Here is a 23,988-nt window from a genome sequence, read left to right as displayed (position 1 = left end):
TGTGCCATATGTTTAGGGCACTTAAGATGAAGAATTAATAAAGAAATGTATTTAGCTTGGTTTTCTTGAATTAATTACAGGATCACCTTAAGCAGTGTCCATATGAATCTGTACAGTGCACTAACAAAGGATGCACAGTAGCACTGTTTAGGAAGGATTTAAAGGAACACATCAAAAATGAGTGTAAATATCGCCTGGAGCCATGTTCATATTGTCAGACATACGTAATGGTATTGCAGGTAAAGGTAAGGATTTCTTCATTAATGCTATTAATGATATTATCTGTGCTTTTTCTGAAAGTGTTGTGTTTATTACAGGGCTGCAAGCAGCTGAACCCTGTCCTAGCAGATTTAATTACAAAGCAGAACCCAAACCTGGATGGCACGCTAGTTTGTTTCAGAGCACATTAAGAGTGCCATGTTTTATAGTATACTTGCTTTTGAGATGTGGTATACAAATGGAATACAATAACTGACACAAGGAAGAGAGTGGTACTAAAACACAGACACTCTCCATCAGACTTATTGAACACTTTCTTTAACTCTGTTTGCAGACACACGAACAGTACGAATGTCTGGAATATTTGGTTCCATGCCCAGATAAATGTTCAGAATTTGTGAAACGAAGTAAGGTAAGATGTGACTGTGTTTTGTTTATTATTTTTTTTTTAAATCAGATTCAAAATACTATTTTTTCAACCCAATATTACTTGTTACTTACAGTATAAAAGTATTTATTTAAAATATATCTGTTGAAGCAAATTGAATAATTACTTGATTAAAATATTCAGAATATAATTTTTACAGTTTCCTTTGCTTGATTTGACCTGAGAAGCCTTTTGCTACTTAGGTCAGATCTACTAAAGGCAACTTAAAAATTAAATTTTAAATATTTTAAAGTCTTTTTCTTTTATTACCTTGTATGTCATTCTTGTAACAATCTCTTGTGATCATAGCATTGTGGTGGAATTGTAGTACATTTACATGTTGCTTAGCATTCTAAAAAATATTTTTTTTATTAATTTTTCCTCAGCTTGCTGATCACTTCCACGAGTGCCCAGAAGTTGAAGTTGATTGTATCTACAAGAAGTATGGCTGTACTGTCAGGGTTGGTATAGATTATTAAATCAGTCGGTCATTGTTTTGTGTAGTACTGATCATGGTTACTGGCATGTACTTGTACCTGTCTTTAATTTAAAGCAAAGACATTTCAGGAATCTGCTAGCCCTGCCATTTCAACTCCAGTTCCTGAACATACTACTCCTTTATTGTACATGTAAAAAATCACAAAAAGAAAAGTTAAAATATATTGTAGGCATTGATTATAGATTTTTCTTATTTTACTAAAATCATGTATTTTCTGAACTCACGTTTCCCCTTACAGGTTCGTGGGGAGCCAGAGCCAATATTGTTAGTTCCAAGTGTGAGGCAGGAATCAGTTATAAATAGGATTATAGTCCATCACAGGTCACACATAAATGAACTCATTAATTATGCACCAGCTAGAATTCAGACTTAAATACTCAAAAGGGGGGCGGCACGGTGGTGCAGTGGTAGCGCTGCTGCCTCGCAGTTAGGAGACCCGGGTTCGCTTCCCGGTCCTCCCTGCGTGGAGTTTGCATGTTCTCCCCGTGTCTGCGTGGGTTTCCTCCAGGCGCTCCGGTTTCCTCCCACAATCCAGAGACATGCAGGTTAGGTGGATTGGTGATTCTGAATTGGCCCTAGTGTGTGCTTGGTGTGTTTGTGTGTGTCCTGCGGTGGGTTGGCACCCTGCCCAGGATTGGTTCCTGCCTTGTGCCCTGTGTTGGCTGGGATTGGCTCCAGCAGACCCCCGTGACCCTGTATTTGGATTCAGCGGGTTGGAAAATGGATGGATGGATGGATACTCAAAGGAAGTCCATGCCGATGTAGGGAGAATATGTAAACTCTACCAGACAGACACAGGGTTAAGAATCAGACTTGAGTCTGTGAAGCTGTACCTGGACTTTGTCCAACAAAAATTTCTGCCACTTGATGTTGAGGATTTTTTGAAAATGCCAAAAATCAGGCTCATGAAAAAAGAAGATTTAGAAGTCATTACACCTGAAATTTTATTTTTTGGCATTGTCAATTAACATTGATATTTTATTTTATTTCACGTGGTTAGTTGTAAACTCTGTTTTGTAAAACTATTATACTAGAAAAGTATACCATTCAAAAGACTTAAGGAAGTATCTGAAGAGTTTCCTATCTAAATGTTGTACACAGAATCCTTTTTAGCCAAACAGAGAAATAGCCTTTTGGGTGTGACTAAATGCATTAGAGAGTGTTGACAACATAAAATATTCAAGTTAATTAAATAAGTTAACTCTTACGGATGAGTTTGGTAGTATTATTTTATTTGCTGCATGTTTTCTGTTTAATGCCATGCTGCCCTATGATACTATAGTTACAGTTACAGTGTCCCACCAAACAGAAAATGAGCAGTTTTAAGAAAATAACTAATAAAGAAGACAGAAGCCATACCGTCAGGATGTGTTAGCTTGCCTTCCTTTGACCCATTTCTTGATACTTTTGTATAGTATGCATCATTAGTCAGAGCAAAATGAAAGTTTATGTATATGTTTATTTCTAGTAAACAATTGAAAATAATCCTAAACCTCAGAACCTGGTCTTTTTTAAAATTTCTGTCTGCGTTTCAAATGTCAGAAGTTAAGGGGGTAAACATCCATTTTGATTTTTAAGATATGCCAGTTGTTCCAACATCACATAATTTCTTTAAATGAGTCAAGGGTAAAATTTCACTGGTTTCACAAGAGTTTCTATTTGATTGTGGCAAGGTGCTTATTTTTTTTTTATGTCAGATTCTAAAAATGACCATTAATTTGAAAGAATTTGCTGAATGCAGCTTTAACCAATTTCTCATTACTTTTGTCAGTTCAGTTTTTTTCCATCATTTATCACATTTTTCTGTATTTTTAAGTAGGAAAAACGTATTAAAGTTCGGGCTCATGAGGACACAGCTCTGAAGAACCACTTGCTTCTTGTAGTGGAGAATAATACCAAACTGGAGAAACAGGTAAGAACTTATATTAATTATCAATTTGGAAGACTTTGAAAATGTTGCTTTCTTTTAGTCAGTTACAGATAAACAGTGATGCCTTTTAATATTGATAGAAAATAAAGGGTACTACATCAAGTATAAAATACCTATACCAAATTTCTTTTTTCATTTATGTGAAAAATAAATTTCTAAATAGAAAGGTTTTGCTGATAACTTGAAAGAAACAAGTCCTATATTACTACTAAGACTCTATTACGTGGGCAAAGTCTAAAAATTGTTTATAGTGAATTCAAATTAATAACATTTATATTTTTTTCATCAAGTTATAGTATGTATTTTAATACAGTTTCTACATTACCAGGACTAGTTATCTCGGAACAAAGTGGAAAGTACACTACCACTGATAGACCTGTGTTTGAGATAAAGGAATGTGTCAACTGTGTTATTTACATGTGAATGACGTCATGTAGCTTAACAACAGTCTAGTGATTTTTTAATATATATACAATAACTTCATTCTTTCAGAATTTCTTTGTTGTTTTTTATTTTTTTTTTCCTATTTTTCCTTTAAATGACAACAATCATTTTTCAACCTCGGTCTATTCTCTGTCTAAACTCTCTTTTCTAATGTTTGTTCTCATACAGATAACAGGCCTTAAGGAGACTCTACATGAAAAGCATAATGAAATACAAGAATTAACAAGAGTTGTTGACAAGATGGAGAAAGAAATCAAACCCCTTGTGCAGAATGTTACTAGAAATGACAATATGCTTTCAGCTATTCAAGTAAGTTCTTTATAATGTTAAAGCAGACGTGCAGTACTACTACTGTAAAATATTGTGTACACTTAAAGTATAACATCCTTTTCATCCTGGTAATTAAATTAAATTTGACATAATCCAAGGCATAAAGTTATATTGGGCACCATAAAAGTTAGGGTTTTTTGGTTTACACAACAAACAAAAAAGTACTAATTTGACAAAGATCTGGAAACATTCCTTAATGATTTTTTATAATACCAACACAATAACAGATTTTTCAGCCTCCTATTCATGCTGTTTTACCTCATTCTGAAGGTATATGATGGTGCAAGATTTGTGACATGGTGCATATGCTGCTTAATGCATCCATTTGAAAAGGGATAGACTGTAGCTACAAAGGACCGGCACATGATTCCATGATTTCATTCTGCTTATGCAATATTCTGACCATGTAATCTGAAGGGTACACCAGTAACTGATTCAATTTACCAGGCAACATTTTACTGATTGTCAGTCATCCATTTCTGGCAACCATATGCTCACCGTTCTTCCTATTCTTAGTTGTCAAGAGTGGAACCCAGCACAGTTTTCTATGGCTACAGCTCATTCAGTGTCTATTGCATTGTGTGTTCAGAGATGCCCATCTCACCACTACTGTTTTAAGGAAGTTGTTATTTCATCTGCCACCTAGGTTATTGAGAGAGACAATGTCCTGAGTAAATTGTCTTCCTCTTGCCTTCCACTCTATTGGCATCCCTGCCAGGTAAGGATCCCAATTCTGCTCTGGCTGGGATGCCAGTCTCAGTGTGTCATCTCTCACTTTGCCCCCTGCTCGCTACGCTCACCAACCCCCCAGCCTGCGCTACACGCCAGCCACTTCACATCTCTGCCACTCGCGTAGGTGGATTTCACTTTCACCAACCAACAAATCTTTTAATTCTCGCGGATAAGCCTATTCATTGGGAAGAAACACTACATTTCCCTGATAGCAACACAAATTAGACGATCTACAAGTCTCCGACTTAAAAGTTTAAAGCCGAACAATAACTAAATACTTCTGTGATATCATCTATGTCCATATATTCTATCTCTTTTTGCTGTTGCTGTTTGCTGTTTTGCTTTGTTCTGTTATTTCACCTAGTAATAATTTCCATTTGTTAGCGCTAATGTGATCTTTACTATCAGTTTTTTTGAGACTTTCAAATTTGAGTACTTTCATAATCTCTAACCTGCTCTGCATGTGTATCGCATCAACGTTTTTGAACCTCTTTATGATGTTCTACATTGTCTTCTACTCTTTGTGTTTTATTTCTGACCCTGCTTGAAGCTGAGACCGCAGGAAATGTGTCTGACAATAGCATTTACACGAATGAGAAGTGATTGGACCGTGGGTGTGGCTGTAAATGTTTTATCTCCAATAAATTCTCATCTCAGGATTTCCTTTTATCTACTGTATATATATAATTCACTAAGGCAAGACACCCATGGAAAGCATGCCGGAAGGGGCATGGATTCACTAAGCCGCCGACAAGTAAGACACCCATGGTGCATGCAGGAAGGAGCCACGCCCACCAACTCTAAGACCATTGGATACGACGACAACTTGCAGAACCGCGCCCACCAACTCGGACGCGACGACACAGGAAAAACGGCGTCATTTATGTTCGTCTGTCGTACAGTCCACATGCAGCTCTGAGCCTCGCTGACTGTTTATAGAGTCATGTTTCTTGCGGAGGTGAATCGCTATATGCAGCGTGTAAAACAGTTTGCGAGGGATATCCCATGGGATCCTTAAAACAATCCTTTAAAACTGAGGTTAAAACACAATGAAGGAAGCAGTCTTTAAAATCCAATAAGCCCTGTCCCTCTGTTTCATTACCGTCTCACCTGCTTCACCAATGCAGGCCCTGCAACAGTCGAGACGCTCTCTCAGCAGCTGACCTTCTCTGTGCCTGACCAGTTCACACAGAGGCACCACACGACGCGGCAGGACTATCTAAGAAGTGGCATGTTTGTCGCGGATGTGAATCGTTGTATGCAGCGTGTAAAACAGTTTCTGAGGGGTTTCCCATGGTCTTCGACTCGGTGGCCGGGTCTCTGTCAATTGCTCTTGCGGCCGGGCACATGACCAGGCAGTGTGTATGCTTCGAGTGCGAGGGTGGACGCGACAGGACCATCTAAGAAAAATCATGTCACGGCTGTGAATCGCTGTATGCAGTGTGTAAAACAGTTTGTTTGTCGCAGATGTGAATCGCTGTGTGCGGCATTTAGAGCAGTTTCCGAGGGGTATCCCATAGTCTTACAGTTGGTGGACGGGTCTCTGTTAGTTGCTCTTACGAGCGGGCACATGACCAGGCAGTGTGTGTGCTTCAAAAGCATGGGTGGACATGACAGCGCCATCTAAGAAGATTCATATTTGTCGCGGATATGAATCGCTGTATGCAGCGTGTAAAACGCTGTGTTGTATGTTGCCCTCTCCAGAGTTACATCTTTTCATTCACCTACAGTCATATACACAATGAAGTAACCAGTCTTTAAAAACCGAGTTTTTGGTTACGACGCATGACCGCGTGCACCATAGCGATCTGTTTTACACGCTACATACAGCAATTCGCATCCGCGACAAACATGCGTCTTCTTAGATGCTCCTGCACTTTGTACACACCCCCCTCCCACCTCGCTACTACCGTGGTCGGGTGTCTTGGTTGATTATATATAGAAAGGCAGCCAAAACCGCACAGAGCAATGAAAAGTCTACGTGAGTCACAGCTGCATCTGGACTGTGCAAAGACGACAACGACTCGAGTGACGAGTTGGAGGTGGGCACATGAGCTGGCAGTGCATACTGGACGAGAAATCGGCAGACTAGCATGACGGAGGGAGCGGAGTGGACGCCCTTCTCCTCTCCTCCCGTTCCACCCTCCGCACCTGTGCTCGTTCCATGCATTGGTACAATATTGCTTTTCTTGCTGATTTATTACATTACCGATTTTTCAAATGTTCATTTTCTCCCTGTGCTTAAAAATCATTAAAAAACTGGCCTGATTATGCGGCGTATGGTACACCGCGGGTTGGCTAATAATATATATTATATACAGTGCATCTGAAAAAGTATTCACAGCGCATAACTTTTTCCACATTTTATGTTACAGCCTTATTCCAAAATGGATTAAATTCATTTTTTTCCTCAGAATTCTACACACAACACCCCATAATGACAACGTAAAAAGTTTACTTGAGGTTTTTGCAAATTTATTAAAAATAAAAAAACTGAGAAAGCACATGTACATAAGTATTCACAGCCTTTGCCATGAAGCTCAGAATTGAGCTCAGGTGCATCCTGTTTCCCCTGATCATCCTTGAGATGTTTCTGCAGCTTAATTGGAGTCCACCTGTGGTAAATTCAGTTGATTGGACATGACTTGGAAAGGCACACACCTGTCTATATAAGGTCCCACAGTTGACAGTTCATGTCAGAGCACAAACCAAGCATGAAGTCAAAGGAATTGTCTCAAGGCACAAATCTGGGGAAGGTTACAGAAAAATTTCTGCTGCTTTGAAGGTCCCAATTAGCACAGTGGCCTCCATCATCAGTAGAAGAAGTTCGAAACCACCAGGACTCTTCGTAGAGCTGATCGGCCATCTAAACTGAGTGATCGGGGGAGAAGGGCCTTAGTCAGGGAGGTGACCAAGAACCCGATGGTCACTCTGTCACAGCTCCAGAGGTCCTCTGTGGAGAGAGGAGAACCTTCCAGAAGGACAACCATCTCTGCAGCAATCCACCAATCAGGCCTGTATGGTAGAGTGGCCAGACGGAAGCCACTCCTTAGTAAAAGGCACATGGCAGCCCGCCTGGAGTTTGCCAAAAGGCACCTGAAGGACTCTCAGACCATGAGAAACAAAATTCTCTGGTCTGATGAGACAAAGATTGAAGTTTGGTGTGAATGCCAGGCGTCATGTTTGGCGGAAACCAGGCACCTCTCATCACCAGGCCAAAACCATCCCTACAGTGAAGCATGGTGGTGGCAGCATCATGCTGTGAGGATGTTTTTCAGCTGCAGGAACTGGAAGACTAGTCAGGATAAAGGGAAAGATGACTGCAGCAATGTACAGAGACGTCCTGGATGAAAACCTGCTCCAGAGCGCTCTTGACCTCAGACTGGGGCGGCGGTTCATCTTTCAGCAGGACAACGACCCTAAGCACACAGCCAAGATATCAAAGGAGTGGCTTCAGGACAACTCTGTGAATGTCCTTGAGTGGTCCAGCCAGAGCCCAGACTTGAATCCGATTGAACATCTCTGGAGAGATCTTAAAATGGCTGTGCACCGACGCTTCCCATCCATCCTGATGGAGCTTGAGAGGTGCTGCAAAGAGGAATGGGCAAAACTGGTCAAGGATAGGTGTGCCAAGCTTGTGGCATCATATTCAAAAAGACTTGAGGCTGTAATTGCTGCCAAAGATGCATCGACAAAGTATTGAGCAAAGGCTGTGAATACTCATGTACATATATATATATATATATATATATATATATATATATATATATATATATATATATATAAGCAGACAAACTATTCAAAAATGTATGGGGTGGTAGCTCCATATTATGTTGTCCAGACACGAACAAAAATGATTTGACGTTCGTCTAAGGCAGGGGTGTCAAACTCCAGTCCTGGAGGGCCGCACTGGCTGCAGGTTTTCATTCTAACCATCTTCTTAATTAATAACCAGTTTTTGATGCTAATTAACTTCTTTAGCCTTAGCTTTAATTAGCTTGACTCAGGCCCCTTAGTTGTGTTTTTCCTTAATTAGCAGCTGGACAGTAATGAGACATAAAACAAGCAGGGCATGACCAGCTCACTTATACCCATCAAACAAAATCTGAAAATAAAGATGAAGGTCTCAGTAAGGTTGATCCCTCAGGTTACCAAAACATTTTAGGAGTTTTTAAAAAAAAAACAATATCAGCAGCTTTGGAAGTGTCTGCTGTGGCAAAAAGAGAGCAGCAACAAGCTGTGGAATTGAATAACGGGTTTAATTAACAGCAGAAATCAGCTTCTCATTAAGGAACTGGTTGGAGTTTGAAGCCCCAATTTAGCTGGTCAGCTGGTTGACTCGTTTCAGGTCTCATTTCTGTTTGGCTGTCATTTAATGAAGAAACAAATCAATTCAGAAGAATTAATCTTTAAAAACGGGGCTATTAAAATAGAGAGAAAAGAAGTTAATTAGCAGTGAAAACTGGACAATGATTAGGAAAAGGGTTAGAAAGAAAACCTGCACCCACTGCAGCCCTCCAGGCCTGGAGTTTGACACCTGTGGTCTAAGGGATCAAAACATCGTGGGCATTTATAGGGAAAAATGATTGCTGAAAATGATTGGAACTGGACATGGCGTCACAGCAGCAGAATGGAAGTGACGCCATAAGGTTGAGACTGGAAGTGAACTCATCAAAGGAAAGTGGGGTTGGCGTCTTTGTAGTGGGACTGGAAGTGGTATCTTCGTTGGTGGAATAGCCATTTTTGGGAGCCTGGATACGGAGAAGGTAAGCGTGGTGTTTTATTATTTTTCTTCCTTGGATCTGAAGATAGAAAGAGAGGGGCGTTAGTATCTGACACAAACCCCATGTCTCTCGGGATTTCACTCACCTCTGGGCTTGTTGGCTGTCTCTTAAACGTGAGTGTGTGACAATATATATAATATAGTACCTGCCAAATAATACAAAGAGTACACAACATGTGTTTCGCCCATATCTATGATCTGCTTCTCGAACTGAGAGGGTGAGGCAGATGTCTGCCGACTGGCTGAACAACCACAAACGTTACCTGGTGGGTAACCACCCAAATATCAGATTGTGATCAGACCTATAAAGGTAATACACCGATCTACACACTGTCAAGTAAGTGAACAAGCTGCCATGGTGCAACATCTGAGGCTTTGCCTTGGGCACTGATGTCCGAGATTCGAATGCTGCAAGGGGAGCCCCAATTAGGACTTCAGCTCCCCAAACGCCTAACACAAGGAGGCCTAAACAAACAATCTTTTATTGTGGGTAAACTGTTTAAACCAAGCATTTTCCACCACCATAGCCCCAAGTACAATATGAGAAACAGCAGACTCTTTGTCTTTTTTCTCTTAGTTACTGGTTAATGCCTCCTTTGCTCCTCCTCACAAGCATCATCCACCATCCTCCCGACTATGGCTCCCTGATGTGAGACAGGAAGCTTCTTTTATCTAATCTGCGGGAGCGTATCTGGTTATATAACGCTGCAGCTCTGAAGCACTTCCGGGTGAGGTTTAGCCCTACAGAGTAGGAATTCCCAAATCTTGCATCTCTCCCTGGCTGTCCTCATGGGAACCCAACAAGACTGTCCCCCCAGGATTGCGATACCCAACATGCCTTGAGGGCAGCCATGCCGAGATCTGAACCTCGACTCACCGCCATGTAGTGTCTTGGGGGAGACAAAGCCCTGTGTAAGCTGTCTCCTCTTGTCCTTCCACATCGAGGGCATCCCAGCCGGGCCAGACTCCCAGCCATCCCTCACAGTGTATTAGTCCTGGGAAAGTTAACGTGTTTACTTTTTGTGATTAATGTTGCCTGTTTAATGCATTAAAATATATTGACACATCCAGGGCCACGAGGCAAACGTCTCAGGCAGTGCTTTGGTCATGGTGGCATTTTCATGTAATTTGTTTTTTTAACATTATGAAACAAAAATTCAAATAAGTCAAGTGTGTACCTAAAGAATTATGTACACATCCAGTACCATATTTACAGTATATGCTACCTTAAAAATTTTATGAAAAAATATTTCCGTTTAAAGGTTTAGCATTTCGTATTATGTGGTTCACAACACTACACCACATGTCAATGCGTGGCACTGGTGTTCATTTTCTTGAATTATACATACTGACATGGGAGCAGGGGACTGGGAGGAAAGGGGGTGGGGATGGGAGTTTACGGCAGTCCTGGTGCAATGCTAGAGGAAAGTTGCAAAGTTAAAAAAATGATGCCCTCTCTTTTTTTCCTTTCAAATTTTTGTAAGAAGATTGAATCAATGTTATCATATTAGTGGTAAATAAGTTATCTTTGAGTGGAACTAAAAACAAAATAACTCTTTAGCATCTCTGTATTTAACCCACCAGTCTGCCAGCCAGCTTAAAGTGCTGACTGCTTTAATATAATGACAAAATTCTACGAAGTAGATGTGTAATGATAATCCATACGCATGTTCAAGTTTGTAGTATCTTCACTAATTTATGCAAGGAACATAACATAACCATCCAAGTAATGCACAGTGTCAATTTTTAAGTGAGATAGCAGCTATTCTTAATTTTACCAGGAGCAAAGGTGTAATTAGAGCAGTGTCTTCCAACTGTTTTTCTGTGGTGGCACACTTTTTGCAACCCGAAAAATCCCAAGGCACAATTCTACCAACCACAAAAGCACTAAATCTATACATATGCTAAACTGTCTGCAAAACAGCAATCACAGAGCTGCTTTATTGTCGGCTTCTCCAGGTAGTCCTGTCTCAACCACCTTAGAAGCATAGGAGCATGTCTCTCTCAGGTTAGGACCCAGGAGCACTACACTGTGATTTCCACGGTGCACCAGTTGAAAAATACTTGTACAGAGTATAATTATCAAGTCATTGATGGTGATGAACAACTGAGGATAGTACTTACAGAGTTTTAACACAAGTTTGATTGTATGTACATTTAACAGATACTTGTTTTTTCAGTTAAATCAGTCTTCATCAGGGCATTCAAAGTCAATAGCTGCTTTGATCATTTAATTTTTACTTTGACATGTCTGTGTCTCATATGCTGTGCACAGTAATTAAGACATTGGCCTCATCTTCTTATTGCCTTCTTTTCAACATTCCATTTAAGAAGGTTTTTAAATTCAGGTTATACTTTCTCAGGTAGTGTTTTGTTAAAAGTTCAGTTTTAAGGTCATTGTTTAAGTTTGAACTATGCCTTTTTAATTCCTTTGTACCTAGAACATGTTTATGGAGTCTGAAAGTGTAAGATTTATCATACAAATATAACTATGCAGCCTCTTACCATTGGTACTTGAATATAAGTCAAGGTTTGAAGACGACATATCTTTTGTGGGTTCTAGTGGCCACTTTAAAAGTTATCATCTTACAATGAATAAATGAAGATAACTGCAATAAGGCAGCTCTAGAAATACTTTAATATGACTTTGAATTATGCAGTTATTTTTTCATATACAAGAAATGGCAGAATTAATTTCCCCTTTTAAATATCAGAAGGCAACTGATAGAACAAAATTCTAGGAACAAAAAAAAAGGAAATGGTGGGTGTAAGCAGTTTTCATATCAGTGACAATGCAGGCCCACTTAATTGCCCATTGTGTACTATTACTACAATTAGTAATAACAAATTAATTTTTTAAAAAGCGTTCCTCCTTTGTTACTCTGAATTAAGAAGTTTATAATTTGCTGTTTGGGTTTGCTTAAACAGAAATCACTTGAAGACCAGAAAGAGAAAGTATCCAACATCCATTTACAGTTACAGCAGTTAAGCAGGTCATTTAACCAAGACCCAAGCAGAAAAGAATTTGGGCATTTAAGAATCTCAGTAGATAACCTGCGGCAGCAAGTATCCGTTATTGAGTCACTCCGAGATCGCTTAGGTAAGTGGAACTTGACTTAGTTTTATAAATGTTTTTATATTGCTAATCCTTTTTTGATTCAGTCTATTTATTTTCTCATGGGGGGAATTTAAGGGGTGGCTGGGTCGGGGGCCCTGCCCACTCAACAGTTGCAGTATGTTAACTAAAACCCATCTCCAATAAATGTTACTTTTTCCTCAATTTGCTTTTTTTAAGTCACAGCTACTGTACAGTAATGAAAATACGTTAGCAATCAAAAGATTGATAATTAAATCCATCATACCTAAAGTAAATATCTCTTCTACATCCCCTATCTTTAAAATAAACAGAAAAACATTCTGTATGACTTTGGTTATGAATTAGTTTACTATTTCAAATTTAGCTTGTATATTTTGATTTTTTTTCTTGTGTATTTTGTATTCTACGTACTTTTACATGTCTCATAGCTGCCAATGGCTGCAATCTGATATCTTAGTAGTCTGTACGGGCTAGAGTTGTGCGCGTGTGTCATTGTTCCCATGGCATATGCCTGAATGGGCTGCCTGTACAAACAGAGATGCTGTGATCTGAGCAAACACCTCTGTCACACGTTACACAACACCATAAAATACACAATAGGTATAACAATGAGAAAGTGTCTCTTTGATAAAGTAAATAAAAAATTAAAAACTGAAATGTTACATCATGCATACTTTTTCCCAGTTTTTTAAAAAAATAAAAAAAGTACTGTACATATTTGGTCATAATTACAACGAGCAGACAAACTGAAAAAAAAAATGTTTCTGTTATTTAAATATCATTAACGGTACAATGTATCCATCCATCCATCATCCAACCCGCTGTATCCTAACTAAGGGCCACGGTGGTCTGCTGGAGCCAAACCCAGCCAACATAGGAAACAAACCCCAGGCAGGGTGCCAGCCCACCGCAGGGCACACACACACCCACAATTTAGAATCGCCAATGCACCTAACCTTCATGTCTTTGGACTGTGGGAGGAAACTGGAGCACCCGGAGGAAACCCACGCAGACACGGGGAGAACATGCAAACTCCATGTAGGGAGGATCTGGGAAGCGAACCTGGGTCTCCTAACTGCGAGGCAGCAGCGCTACTCACTGTGCCACCGTGCCTCCCCGGTACAATGTACTTTTTTGTAATTTAAACGTTTTCAACATGTTAGTGTAAGTGCAGTTTAGTTTATATTTTAACTGTATGTAATCAACAATTTTTATGTTTTTTGACCTGGGATATGATTTAAATATTTAATAGCATGGTTGATAATATAACAAATGAATGCAATTATTTTTTATGAATCATTTGCTTCCCCTTCCAGCCTATATGTCAGCCTCTGCCCATGATTGTGCTCCACTTTATTCCTTGTCAAATAGTAGATTTTTTACTTTATGTTAGGGGTTTTGAGCCATAAGGAATTCAGATTAAATGTTTAAGTTGTTCAAGATATTAAAAATAACTTGCATCTTATTTAGACTTAATTTTGATTCGTGCGAATGCTGTCCTGCTCTTTAGTGGTGACCTAACATTGTCATGGAAATTTCACTGGAAATGAATGGCATGCAACATCACTACCAGTATGGGATAAAAGGTCAGGATTATGCATTCACTGACCTTCTGAGTTTGCGTATAAATCTTAACACTTGGTTAGTGGTCCTTTTCAATTCTTAGTTTTCCTGGTTGACAAATTTAGTGCTTTGTAGCTTGTTATTTTTGATAAGCATTTTCGTTTTGAAAAAAGATAGAACATCTACTTGGTTTAAACCTTCTACCATTTATTTGACTATGCCATTTTTTCTGGTCCTATTCAATCACTTTTGCCTTCAGTAGAACAGATCTATCTTAATCAAAATAAATATTTTACCCATTGCTTTCTAAAAGTTGTGCAACATAGAACTTGATATAAAGCATTTAAATAATTGAAGCTTTTCAATCTTGCATGTATTTGTTTTAGCAAAGAAATTATTAGAATAGATATACAAAAACAAGTCCTTAATTTTATTATTTTTTACTTGGACTGATCAGAATATGTGCTTGAAATTATGTACAAAATTAAAATGTCTTTAAAACTGTTTTAGCATATCAGTGTATGTGGAATACTTTATTTACACCACTGTTTATGGATTAAGACAGGAGAACACGATTAATGGGGTGATAATTTGTTTTTTTTGATGCTGTGCCTAATAAGCAAGCAATACGTTTTGAAAAAAGATAGAACATCTACTTGGTTTAAACCTTCCACCATTTATTTGACTATGCCATTTTTTCTGGTCCTATTCAATCACTTCTGCCTTCAGTAGAACAGATCTATCTTAATCAAAATAAATATTTTACCCATTGCTTTTTCGATACTTTTTTTTTAAAGATGAACTTTATAACTAATATAGAAGACTATTTTGTACATTACTCTTTATTGTATAAGAATTTATTAGTTTTCACACTGCCATTTTGTTTTCATGGCTGTTGACATTTTGCAATGCTGATTATAAATTTGACACTGATTTCTTGTGCATAGGCAAGCAATTAATTTTACATAATTTGACTGTTGTGACACAATACGTGAATTCCACTTGTTATAAATCATTTATGAGTTTGACTTCTTCCCAAGTGATGAAGAAGCAGCAAAGTAGCTTAAAGATTTGGAGAGAGAGAGAGAACATAATTTCTGTATTAGATTTTCCCAGTTTCCTTGCAGTGGATTTAGAGCTCTGTGAAAATCCAACCATTTTGTGCTATGTGCCATGGAGCCAGTCCCATTCTACATCTAACAAGCCTCCCTGCTGAAAGTTTTTTTTTTTATTTCCTATTGCATTGGAAGGTCCATAAGCTCAAAGAGAGAATGAGAGAGAGAGAGAGCAGTTGGGAGCATGCAGTGATACAGTGTGTTGCCATACCTACTAGACGATGAACCACCTGAGCATCCCAATTTTAGGATCCAAGTGCAGCCATGCAGTGGGTGACATCTCAGTATCACACTAGTTCAAATGGAATGGAATAGTGTGAGGTTTTTTGCAGTGGGCTTCAAGATAAATATTAATAAGAAAAGAAGAACCAATGTTTATTTTTTTTACACTCTGGCGCCGAGTATCTTCATGTCATGATTGATAAGTAAACTATACAGTTTAGTTTCCTATTGAAAAATAAGAAAAAAAAATATTTGTGTTTTATAGAAGGTCATGTCTTATGGATATGCTTACAATGTTATGGTTTGCACTTCACCCTTCAGGGAAAAAAATGTGACTTTGTGCAGCTGCAAAATTTCACTTAGTACTTCAGTGTTCTGTAGGGTCCATACAACACAGAAGAAAAGATGAATCAAACGTATAGTACTTGGAGTCTGTCAGTGCACAACACTGCTATGTGAAAATAAATTGATTTGAACATAGTACTAGGTTTATATGCTGTATAAATATCTTGACTCTGCTAGTTGATTACTTAAAAAGCATTAGTAATACTAGTAGTAATGGTTATCTGATGAAAGGAGTGGGGCGCACAGAGTTACTAAAACATGTTCATATAGCAAAATGTGAGTGTTGCCATTTTGTGCATTCATTCAATTTCCAGATATTACTTTTATTTTTCTCATTCTTTTTTGTTATAAAAGGACCACATTTAATTTGCTGTCTATGCACAAAGACGCTCTGCAGTATGCCCCATTGTCTTTGCTAGATGTAGAAGTGAGGTATTCTCAGTCTGGGCAGTTATTGCCATCCATAAGTGTTGTTTCCAGCTATATTTATATGGCTGTTAATGCTGCTAAAGCTAAAGTGCATATTAGCACAAAATATTCAGGTTAATAGGAATGTAGTCATTAATTGTATTAATACAATTTATTGTCCTCTAATTATTAAAATCCAGTCATTTCTATATCTATCTATCTATCTATCTATCTATCTATCTATCTATCTATCTATCTATCTATGTCATATAGTGCCTTTCATTTCTATCTATCTATCTATCTATCTATCTATCTATCTAGTGCCTTTCATATCTATCTATCTTTCTATCTTATTATATAGTTCCTTTCTAATTTTTCTATCTATCTTTCTATCTTATTATATAGTTCCTTTCTAATTTTTCTATCTATATAAATATATATATATATATATATTTGTTTTTTTTTTGCAGCCTCCTTAGAAGTACAATCTACACGTCATTCTGGACAATTAAATATACATGTTGACCAGCTAAACCTAAATGAAGAAAGATTTAGCTGTTTGGAATCTACCTCGTACAATGGAAAATTCATATGGAAGATACGAGATTATAAAAAGAAGAAGAAGGAAGCAGCAGAAGGTCGCATTGTTTCAATTTTTAGTCAACCATTTTACACAAGTCGCTGTGGATATAAACTAGGTGCAAGGGCATACCTGAACGGAGATGGCAGTGGCAAAGGCACACACTTATCCCTTTACATTGTGTTGATGAAAGGGGAATTTGACTCATTGTTACCTTGGCCTTTTAAACAGATGGTGACACTGATGATCCTAGACCAAAGTGGAGCTAAAAGTGACATTGTAGATGTTTTTAAACCAGACCTACATAGTGGTAGCTTTAAGAGGCCTGTGAATGAAATGAATGTAGCTTCTGGTTTTCCTTGTTTTGTTCCTCATACCACTCTGGAGTCTTCAAAACAAAGTATTTATATAAAAGATGAAACTTTATTTGTAAAGGTCAAAGTAGACTTAAATGGATTAGAGGAGCTCTAATGGTACCATTTCTGAAACATATGGTATCAAAAAAGTCGCTCAAATTTGTTTCTTTCTCAGAATCCAGTGAAACTATTTTACCAGTTAATTTAATGCTTTTAACAGAATTTAGGCTACTTCGGTTTATGTGTAAAATTGCAATGATGTTGAACATCTGTATGTGTTAAAGGTTGTGCAACATAGAACTTGATATAAAGCATTTAAATAATTGAAGCTTTTCAATCTTGCATTTATTTGTTTTAGCAAAGAAATGATTAGTTTAGATATACAAAAACAACTCCTTAATTTTATTATTTTTTACTTGAACTGATGAGAATATGTGCTTGAAATTATGTACAAAATTAAAATGTCTTTAAAACTGTTTTAGCATATCAGTGATGTTAAAAAATGTTAAGGATTTCTGTACATCTTGTATGTGGAATACTTTATTTACACCACTGTTTATGGATTAAGACAGGAGGACACGATTACTGGGGTGATAATTTGTTTTTTAGATGCTGTGCCTAATAAGCAAGCAATACGTTTTGTTGTTTTCACATTTTGGAGACATAATAGTAGTATTTTGTATTATGATTGCAGAGTGCTTAATGCCGATGCCTCATAGCTCCAGAATTCTGGGTTACAGCGTTGACCTGCTTGCTCTCTGCATATTTTGTTTCTCCTCTTGTTTAAAAGGGATATTTCTCACATCCTAGGGATGTTCAAGCACCATGTATGAATTAATATATACTTGTATATGAATATCCTAACTGACACATTGCATCCAAGGGTTGTCCCTGCTTTACAACCCTGTGATTGGCTGCGGCTGCCTGTATCCCTGAAATTATATTATTAAGTGCAAATTTTATGATCACCAATAGAAAAGGAAAGGTCATACCTTGATTCATGTATACAGTAAATGAATCATCTAGAGCTCAAACCTATCTGTTTTAAAATGGAAATGTAATCACTGTTGCTGATAGGCCTTTAATGCATAAAATGTTTAAAGTAAAATCTGTCAAATTTGCATTATTTACTTGTAGTCAGCTGTTGTTGCTATTAATATTAATGTGGTTTCTTTTGATAATGTTGGTAACTGGAAAGGAAAGAACGCAGCCTTTGCCAGGCCTTATGCTGACGTTCGTTGCTGCCTTTTCCTTTTAGATTTTTACTACTACTAGTGACTGAATTAAAGTTTATTATTTATCCCAAATTCATACATTTTCAGTTATAATTTAGTACATTTATATGTGGGATGAGCTTGTAAAGGCTAATATTTTGTTTACAGACTGGAAAGCAAGTATAAAATAACATTTCATGATTGTTCCAAATACTTTATTAAGAGAAGCCAGGATTATCTGTTAAAATAGATTTTAATTAATTTCTGTTAATGTTAGTTATGGTATCAGTGGTGATGTCGTGTTCGTATCAAACTGTCATCTAGGATACAGAGTGTAAATAACTTGATGAAAAGTATAACACCTGTTTACACATTCACAGGCTAGGGTCCCTTGTTTTATGGGGTTGCTCACACTTTTTGTGTTACATTGAATCTCTCTGTTTAAATTTTTTTTCTTCCAGAATGCTTATTAAAGCCTATGTGTACTTGAACCATTTGCATATTTATTTTTGAAACTTTTCTAATCACTAATACCATATTCCTCTGGAATTGTTACACTTTGCAATATCATTGACGTTATTAATTAGTCATCAAACCAATAAACTTTCCTGCCTCTTTCATTGAATTTACCTTTCCCTAAAACAAAAAAAGAGTCCTGTAGAGTATGTCTTTGTTCTACAGTGACATTTTATTGAACAGTCCTGTAACTTGAAACCATTCTCTGAATTCAATCAGAGCATGTGTCAGGTGGCTAACAAACAGGGACCTCCCATGTAATGTGGGGCTTATAAATAAACAGTCTATATCTGGCTAGTTCAGTTGTCAGGCCGAGCCCAGTTGGTTATCTTCACCTTTATATTCATACTGTGTCTTTTGAAGGACGTCAGCTTTCAAATGTGGAAATTGCGACGTGAGTTCATTTATTTAATTTTTATGTAACCTCAAAAATGATGAGACTGGTCACTTGACTAAGATGTTGTCATATAGGGTCAAGGTGTATCATTAATCATTTTAATTCATTGATTTTTATTTGTTTGTTTCTGTTTGTTTCAGCTCCACTAGAATTACCACTGGCTTCGAAATACAAGTCTGTTATTGAGGTATTTTATAAAGAAATTCCTTTGACAGTTTTTGCACCCTAAAAACTTTTATTTTAGCTATATTATAGGTAGCACTGTTAATGTATTTGGTACACTTGAATTACCTGCAATATATTTTGTTGTGCAGATGAATATCATCACAAAGCAAATACAGTGTGATAAGTATATTTTGTTACTAAGTAACACGCCTATTCCTTGCTAAACTGGAAACCACGATTAACCATATACTATAAAAAGATTACACCTGTATTTTATTAGTGTTTCCTGTGTAAATCATTATTGTTATGGTTTTACAATATTTTATTTTATTGTTGTTTAAGAATTGTATTTTATTTTTCTGTATTTTATGTGTGCTGTTTAGTTTTTAAGTGTCTGTGTATCCTCTGCTGTGTTTTGTGTGTCTTGTGAGTGGTTCCCCAAGAGGCAGGGCCACCTGCCTATCACTGTTACAGTGCTGCCCTCGGTCCTATAGAGGCTGAGAATTTAAGCAGTTCACCGACAAAAGCATGATAGACATATGAGCGCCGACAAAACCGCAAAGGACAAATGAGCGGCGTCAAACCCGCCAACTGGTTTTCGACAAATGCGTGCCGACAAAATTGCGAGAGAGGCCAAGAGAGTGGGACGCATACGTGCGCATTATGTACGCATAATGTGCTAGGTTATAATACAGTCAGAAGAAATCAATTGAATGATACGTTATACTTAGTCATCTGTCGTGTGCCACCATCCTACCATTTACAGATTGGTTGATAATTTCCATTGTGAACAAGACTTAACAGAACAAACCAGCAGTAATATACAAAGCGGAATTACCAGCAGTCAGGCAGCCAGCAAGTCTAAATATGCTCAACTATCAAGACGTCTTGCTGCAATTCTTCCTACATATGCAGGGCGTGATCTAAAGGACTATCTGCGAGCCGTGTCTCATAATATTGACTTCTAAAATAAACATTATTATATATGCTTTAAACTAGTAATTCATATTTAATGAAACTTTTGAACACTTTGTAAGTAGAAGATTTTGTGATTTTATTTACTTTTTCTTGTCAGCGCGATTTTGACGACGTGTTTTAATGGACGCTACTTTGTCGGCGCTCATATGTGTATCGCGCAAATGTCGGGTCACAAATTTAAGCAGTCCCTTGTGGTTCATTGAATGAGCTGGGGTTGGTGAGTTTCTTGTGTGATCAAACTGTGCTTTGTTGTGAATTTGCTGGTTTTTGACTTTGCCTTCTGGATTTGTGTTTTTGGGACTTGGCCTGAATTGCATTGTTGTTTAAGGCAGTCCCTTTTGCCTTTTGTGCTCCTATGATCTTATGTTTGTTTAAAATAAATATTTATGACTACAAGATTCATAATTGAAAAGAAAAAAGAAAGTTTGTGTTATGTTTTAGTCTTGTTACAGTGCCCCATGTGTATGGTTTTTTAGATGTTAGTGTTCTAATCTATGATGGAGGCATTCTCACTAGAAAAAACTAAAAGTAGTAGTAGTAGTATTGTCTTATGTACATTAGATTAGATTAGATTACATCTTTGCCTAAAGAACGGGCCTGGGTTGCCTCGAAAGCTTGCATATTGTAATCTTTTTAGTTAGACAATAAAAGGGGTCATTTTGCTTGACTTTTCACTACATTCATATGTACATTGAAATTGTTGTATCTTTGTCTGAGCAACATGCAACAATTCACCAATCTCCAGTGCCATGATAAACAAGGAATGTATTAAAATACAGTAAAACCTCGATTATCCATCAGGGGTCTGCACTGAGGCCGGGATGGATAAGAGGAAAGACAGATAACAGAACAGCTACTTTAAAAATGATATACAGTAGATTAGTCTAGAAAATAGTTGTATTTATTTACAAAACAAAACTATATTAACAAAATATAATATAGTATTAACAAAATTAATTAATTCATATAATATTGTAACAACCTGCCTAATAAACAAATCCAACTCAGACGTACTAGAGTTTTCTACGTTTTACTTGGAGTCTTTGTTCCATAACAAGCGGTGCCCTGTCATATCTGGATTACAGAGCACACCTCCAAAACAGTAAAAGAAAGCTTTCCCTACCAGTTAATTTATCTTCCGATAGTTACATTCTTTTTTCTGTATACTGCAAACACTTCTGCTTAGTGTCTCCTGACTCCCTACTCCTAACTTCTCCGGTCACTCATCTCCTAAGAGGCATGTCCTCCCCTTACAGAGCAGATGCCCTTCAGCCAGTCCCATCACTTACAGCATTCATTCCACCCTTTCTGCTCTCACACAGCATTTCACAAGCTGCCTGCAACAAAACATGACAGAACAATGCAGAAGAACATTAACATTAATCAACACGTTTTTCAATTTTGTCAGCATCACACTTTATATCAGTCACTGTTGTTCTTCCTACTCCACAAATTGGAGCAATACTTGAAGCACTTTCCCGTTTCATACGTTTAATAATTTCAATTTTTTTTTTGTGACAATTCCAACACCACACACACGCATTTATCGGCTAATACAATGTATAGTAGATTAATTATAGCAAAAGTGAAAAGCTACGAAACGCTATTAAAACTGAAGGTACATAACTGACACTGTGATTTCAAAATGTGGCATGACACTTGGTGCTGGGGAAGAAAATTATGCGCTAGCACAAGTAAGAGTTGATCCAACGTACATAGTAGCTTGCAGTGTACTACATGACAGTAGTAGTACAGTAATAGGTAGGTGCTGGCGTGTGCAATGGTTGTTTTTTGGGCCTGACGTTTAACAGAGACTGACATTTAATCAAGTGATGGATAATTAAAGTTTTACTAAACCTATTAATACTATATATCAATATCTGAGGTTAAACTTGTGCATTTTGCAGCATTTGTAAAATGCAAATAATTTATTGTTTTCCAGTGAAAAAATAGATGGACAATTTCCAAGATCTACTGAAGAATGTGCATCAAGCACTTAGGCATTCCAGCTGCCTTACAAAGACAATATGAATCTATTATCTTGACAGGAATTGGTTGGCATTTATCAGGCTTGCAAACATTCACTCACTTTGTAATTTACTATTGTCCCTGAAAAACAACTTGGGCAAGCGGTACTACTTGACAAATCACTGATCTCTGTAACACATTTAGGACTTAATTTGCAGATCTTCATTTGTATTACTATGTTATTATCTATCAAAGCATCCATCTACAGTTAGGTACTTACAGATAGCTCACCCTCTCTCCCCAGTTGTCCACTACTATATTCCTCTTAGCTAAAAAAGCAAGCAAATTCTGAAACTAAATATCAGTCCTTAATATGCATTGCCCTTTTAAGCAAACACACATAATTTATCTTTTTTATGCAGTGCTAACCCATGCCGGTGTTTTAACAGCTCTTAAAGCAGTTAGCAGTTGCATGTAGAGACTGGGCTGCAGTCAAAATGCAATGAGCATGGCTTATGAAGGATGCTGTGCATTTCACATAGATTCCATGTGAGAGTAACCCCATTTCTCTTTAATGTTCACCTACAGGGCAAGCCCTGGGTTGGTGAGTAATCTTTAGACTTCATTTCATCAGTACATCTATATTACTACACATGAAACAGTATTCCACATTCAGATACTTCTGCTCCACTTTTTATCCTATACAGACCAGCTTCTGTATTTGTGAATCAATTCAACAATGTTGTGATTTATACAAAATAAATCTACTGGTGTATAGTGAAATTGCAAACTCCTAATGGACAAGTGAAATGGAGAATTGAAAACATAAAACATTCATGCCTTGGTCACATATTAGTCACTTAAATAAACATAACAGTTTGAAGATAAATGATTTGGCCATCATGACATAGAAATACAAGTGAAAAGGGCAAAAAACGAAAAAAAAAAACAGCAGCACAACAGTGATAAAGGACTGGCATAAGAGATAGGGTTAAATTAAAGAGCACATTAAGAAAACATGATTTCCATGTACACATAATTAGTACAAATTGCATAGGCAAGAACATTACTGTTGGAAAAAATACATTTTATATTGTTTAAACCCATTTGCACCTATCTCATGACCATGTCCTGGAATAAGCAGATTGGGAAAGTTAATAGATAGATAGATAGCATGTATATGTTATATATAGTTTTTCCTTTGATTTGAGGTGTTTGTGTTATGCTTCATTTTATTGTTGCTTAATAAGCACTCATTATGGTTAGTACTTCTTTTACTTCACAGAAGTAATCTGTTATTCTTAGGGAAGTAAATTGATATTAAGAAGGATAGAGAAATGAATACATGTCATCAAATTAATTTGGCTTAACAGAAGCTTATTTGGTATTCTCCTAATGCATGGGCTATTAAAATCAGTTGGAGAATTCTCTGTCAGGAATGTATCCAGTGGTCGCCTGCAGTGCAGTAACATGCTGTTCATTTATCTATATTGCCATATTCAGATCTGTGGGTTGGCTACATTTTAAGTTGATTTGATGCCCTGGATATCTGATATGCTTGTTCAGCAGTTGACACAAGACTTCTAATTCTCTCATTATCACCTGTATAGAAGAAACACATTAGTGGCATTATCAATTTAAATTTTGACCTCTGTCCAAGCATTTCACTTTAAACATTAAAAAGCAATACTTTGTTTTCC

At 37.3% G+C, this 23,988-nt stretch overlaps 2 protein-coding genes across 3 annotated transcripts in view; both read left to right on the top strand.

Annotated features, from left to right (window-relative positions):
* Positions 1-18,755, top strand: part of traf5 (Tnf receptor-associated factor 5) — a 49,324-nt gene extending 30,569 nt beyond the window's left edge. For both annotated transcript variants that reach the window (XM_039738513.1, XM_039738512.1), the window contains exons 5-11: positions 81-245; positions 554-631; positions 1,033-1,107; positions 2,965-3,057; positions 3,688-3,828; positions 12,293-12,464; positions 16,585-18,755. In XM_039738513.1, the coding sequence (XP_039594447.1) occupies positions 81-245; positions 554-631; positions 1,033-1,107; positions 2,965-3,057; positions 3,688-3,828; positions 12,293-12,464; positions 16,585-17,165 (1,305 nt within the window). In that variant the 3' untranslated portion in view covers positions 17,166-18,755. The remainder of the gene's footprint in view (positions 1-80; positions 246-553; positions 632-1,032; positions 1,108-2,964; positions 3,058-3,687; positions 3,829-12,292; positions 12,465-16,584) is intronic.
* A 99-nt stretch (positions 18,756-18,854) lies between these two features.
* zgc:172076 overlaps positions 18,855-23,988 on the top strand; it is a 52,542-nt gene continuing 47,408 nt past the window's right edge. Inside the window, exons 1-2 of the mRNA XM_039738518.1 lie at positions 18,855-19,174; positions 19,318-19,364. Coding sequence (XP_039594452.1) covers positions 19,159-19,174; positions 19,318-19,364 — 63 coding nt within the window. The 5' untranslated portion in view covers positions 18,855-19,158. The remainder of the gene's footprint in view (positions 19,175-19,317; positions 19,365-23,988) is intronic.

This window comes from Polypterus senegalus, chromosome 16, assembly GCF_016835505.1.
Source record: "Polypterus senegalus isolate Bchr_013 chromosome 16, ASM1683550v1, whole genome shotgun sequence".
Lineage (NCBI taxonomy): Eukaryota > Metazoa > Chordata > Cladistia > Polypteriformes > Polypteridae > Polypterus > Polypterus senegalus.
This window is presented reverse-complemented; position numbering and strand designations above follow the sequence as displayed.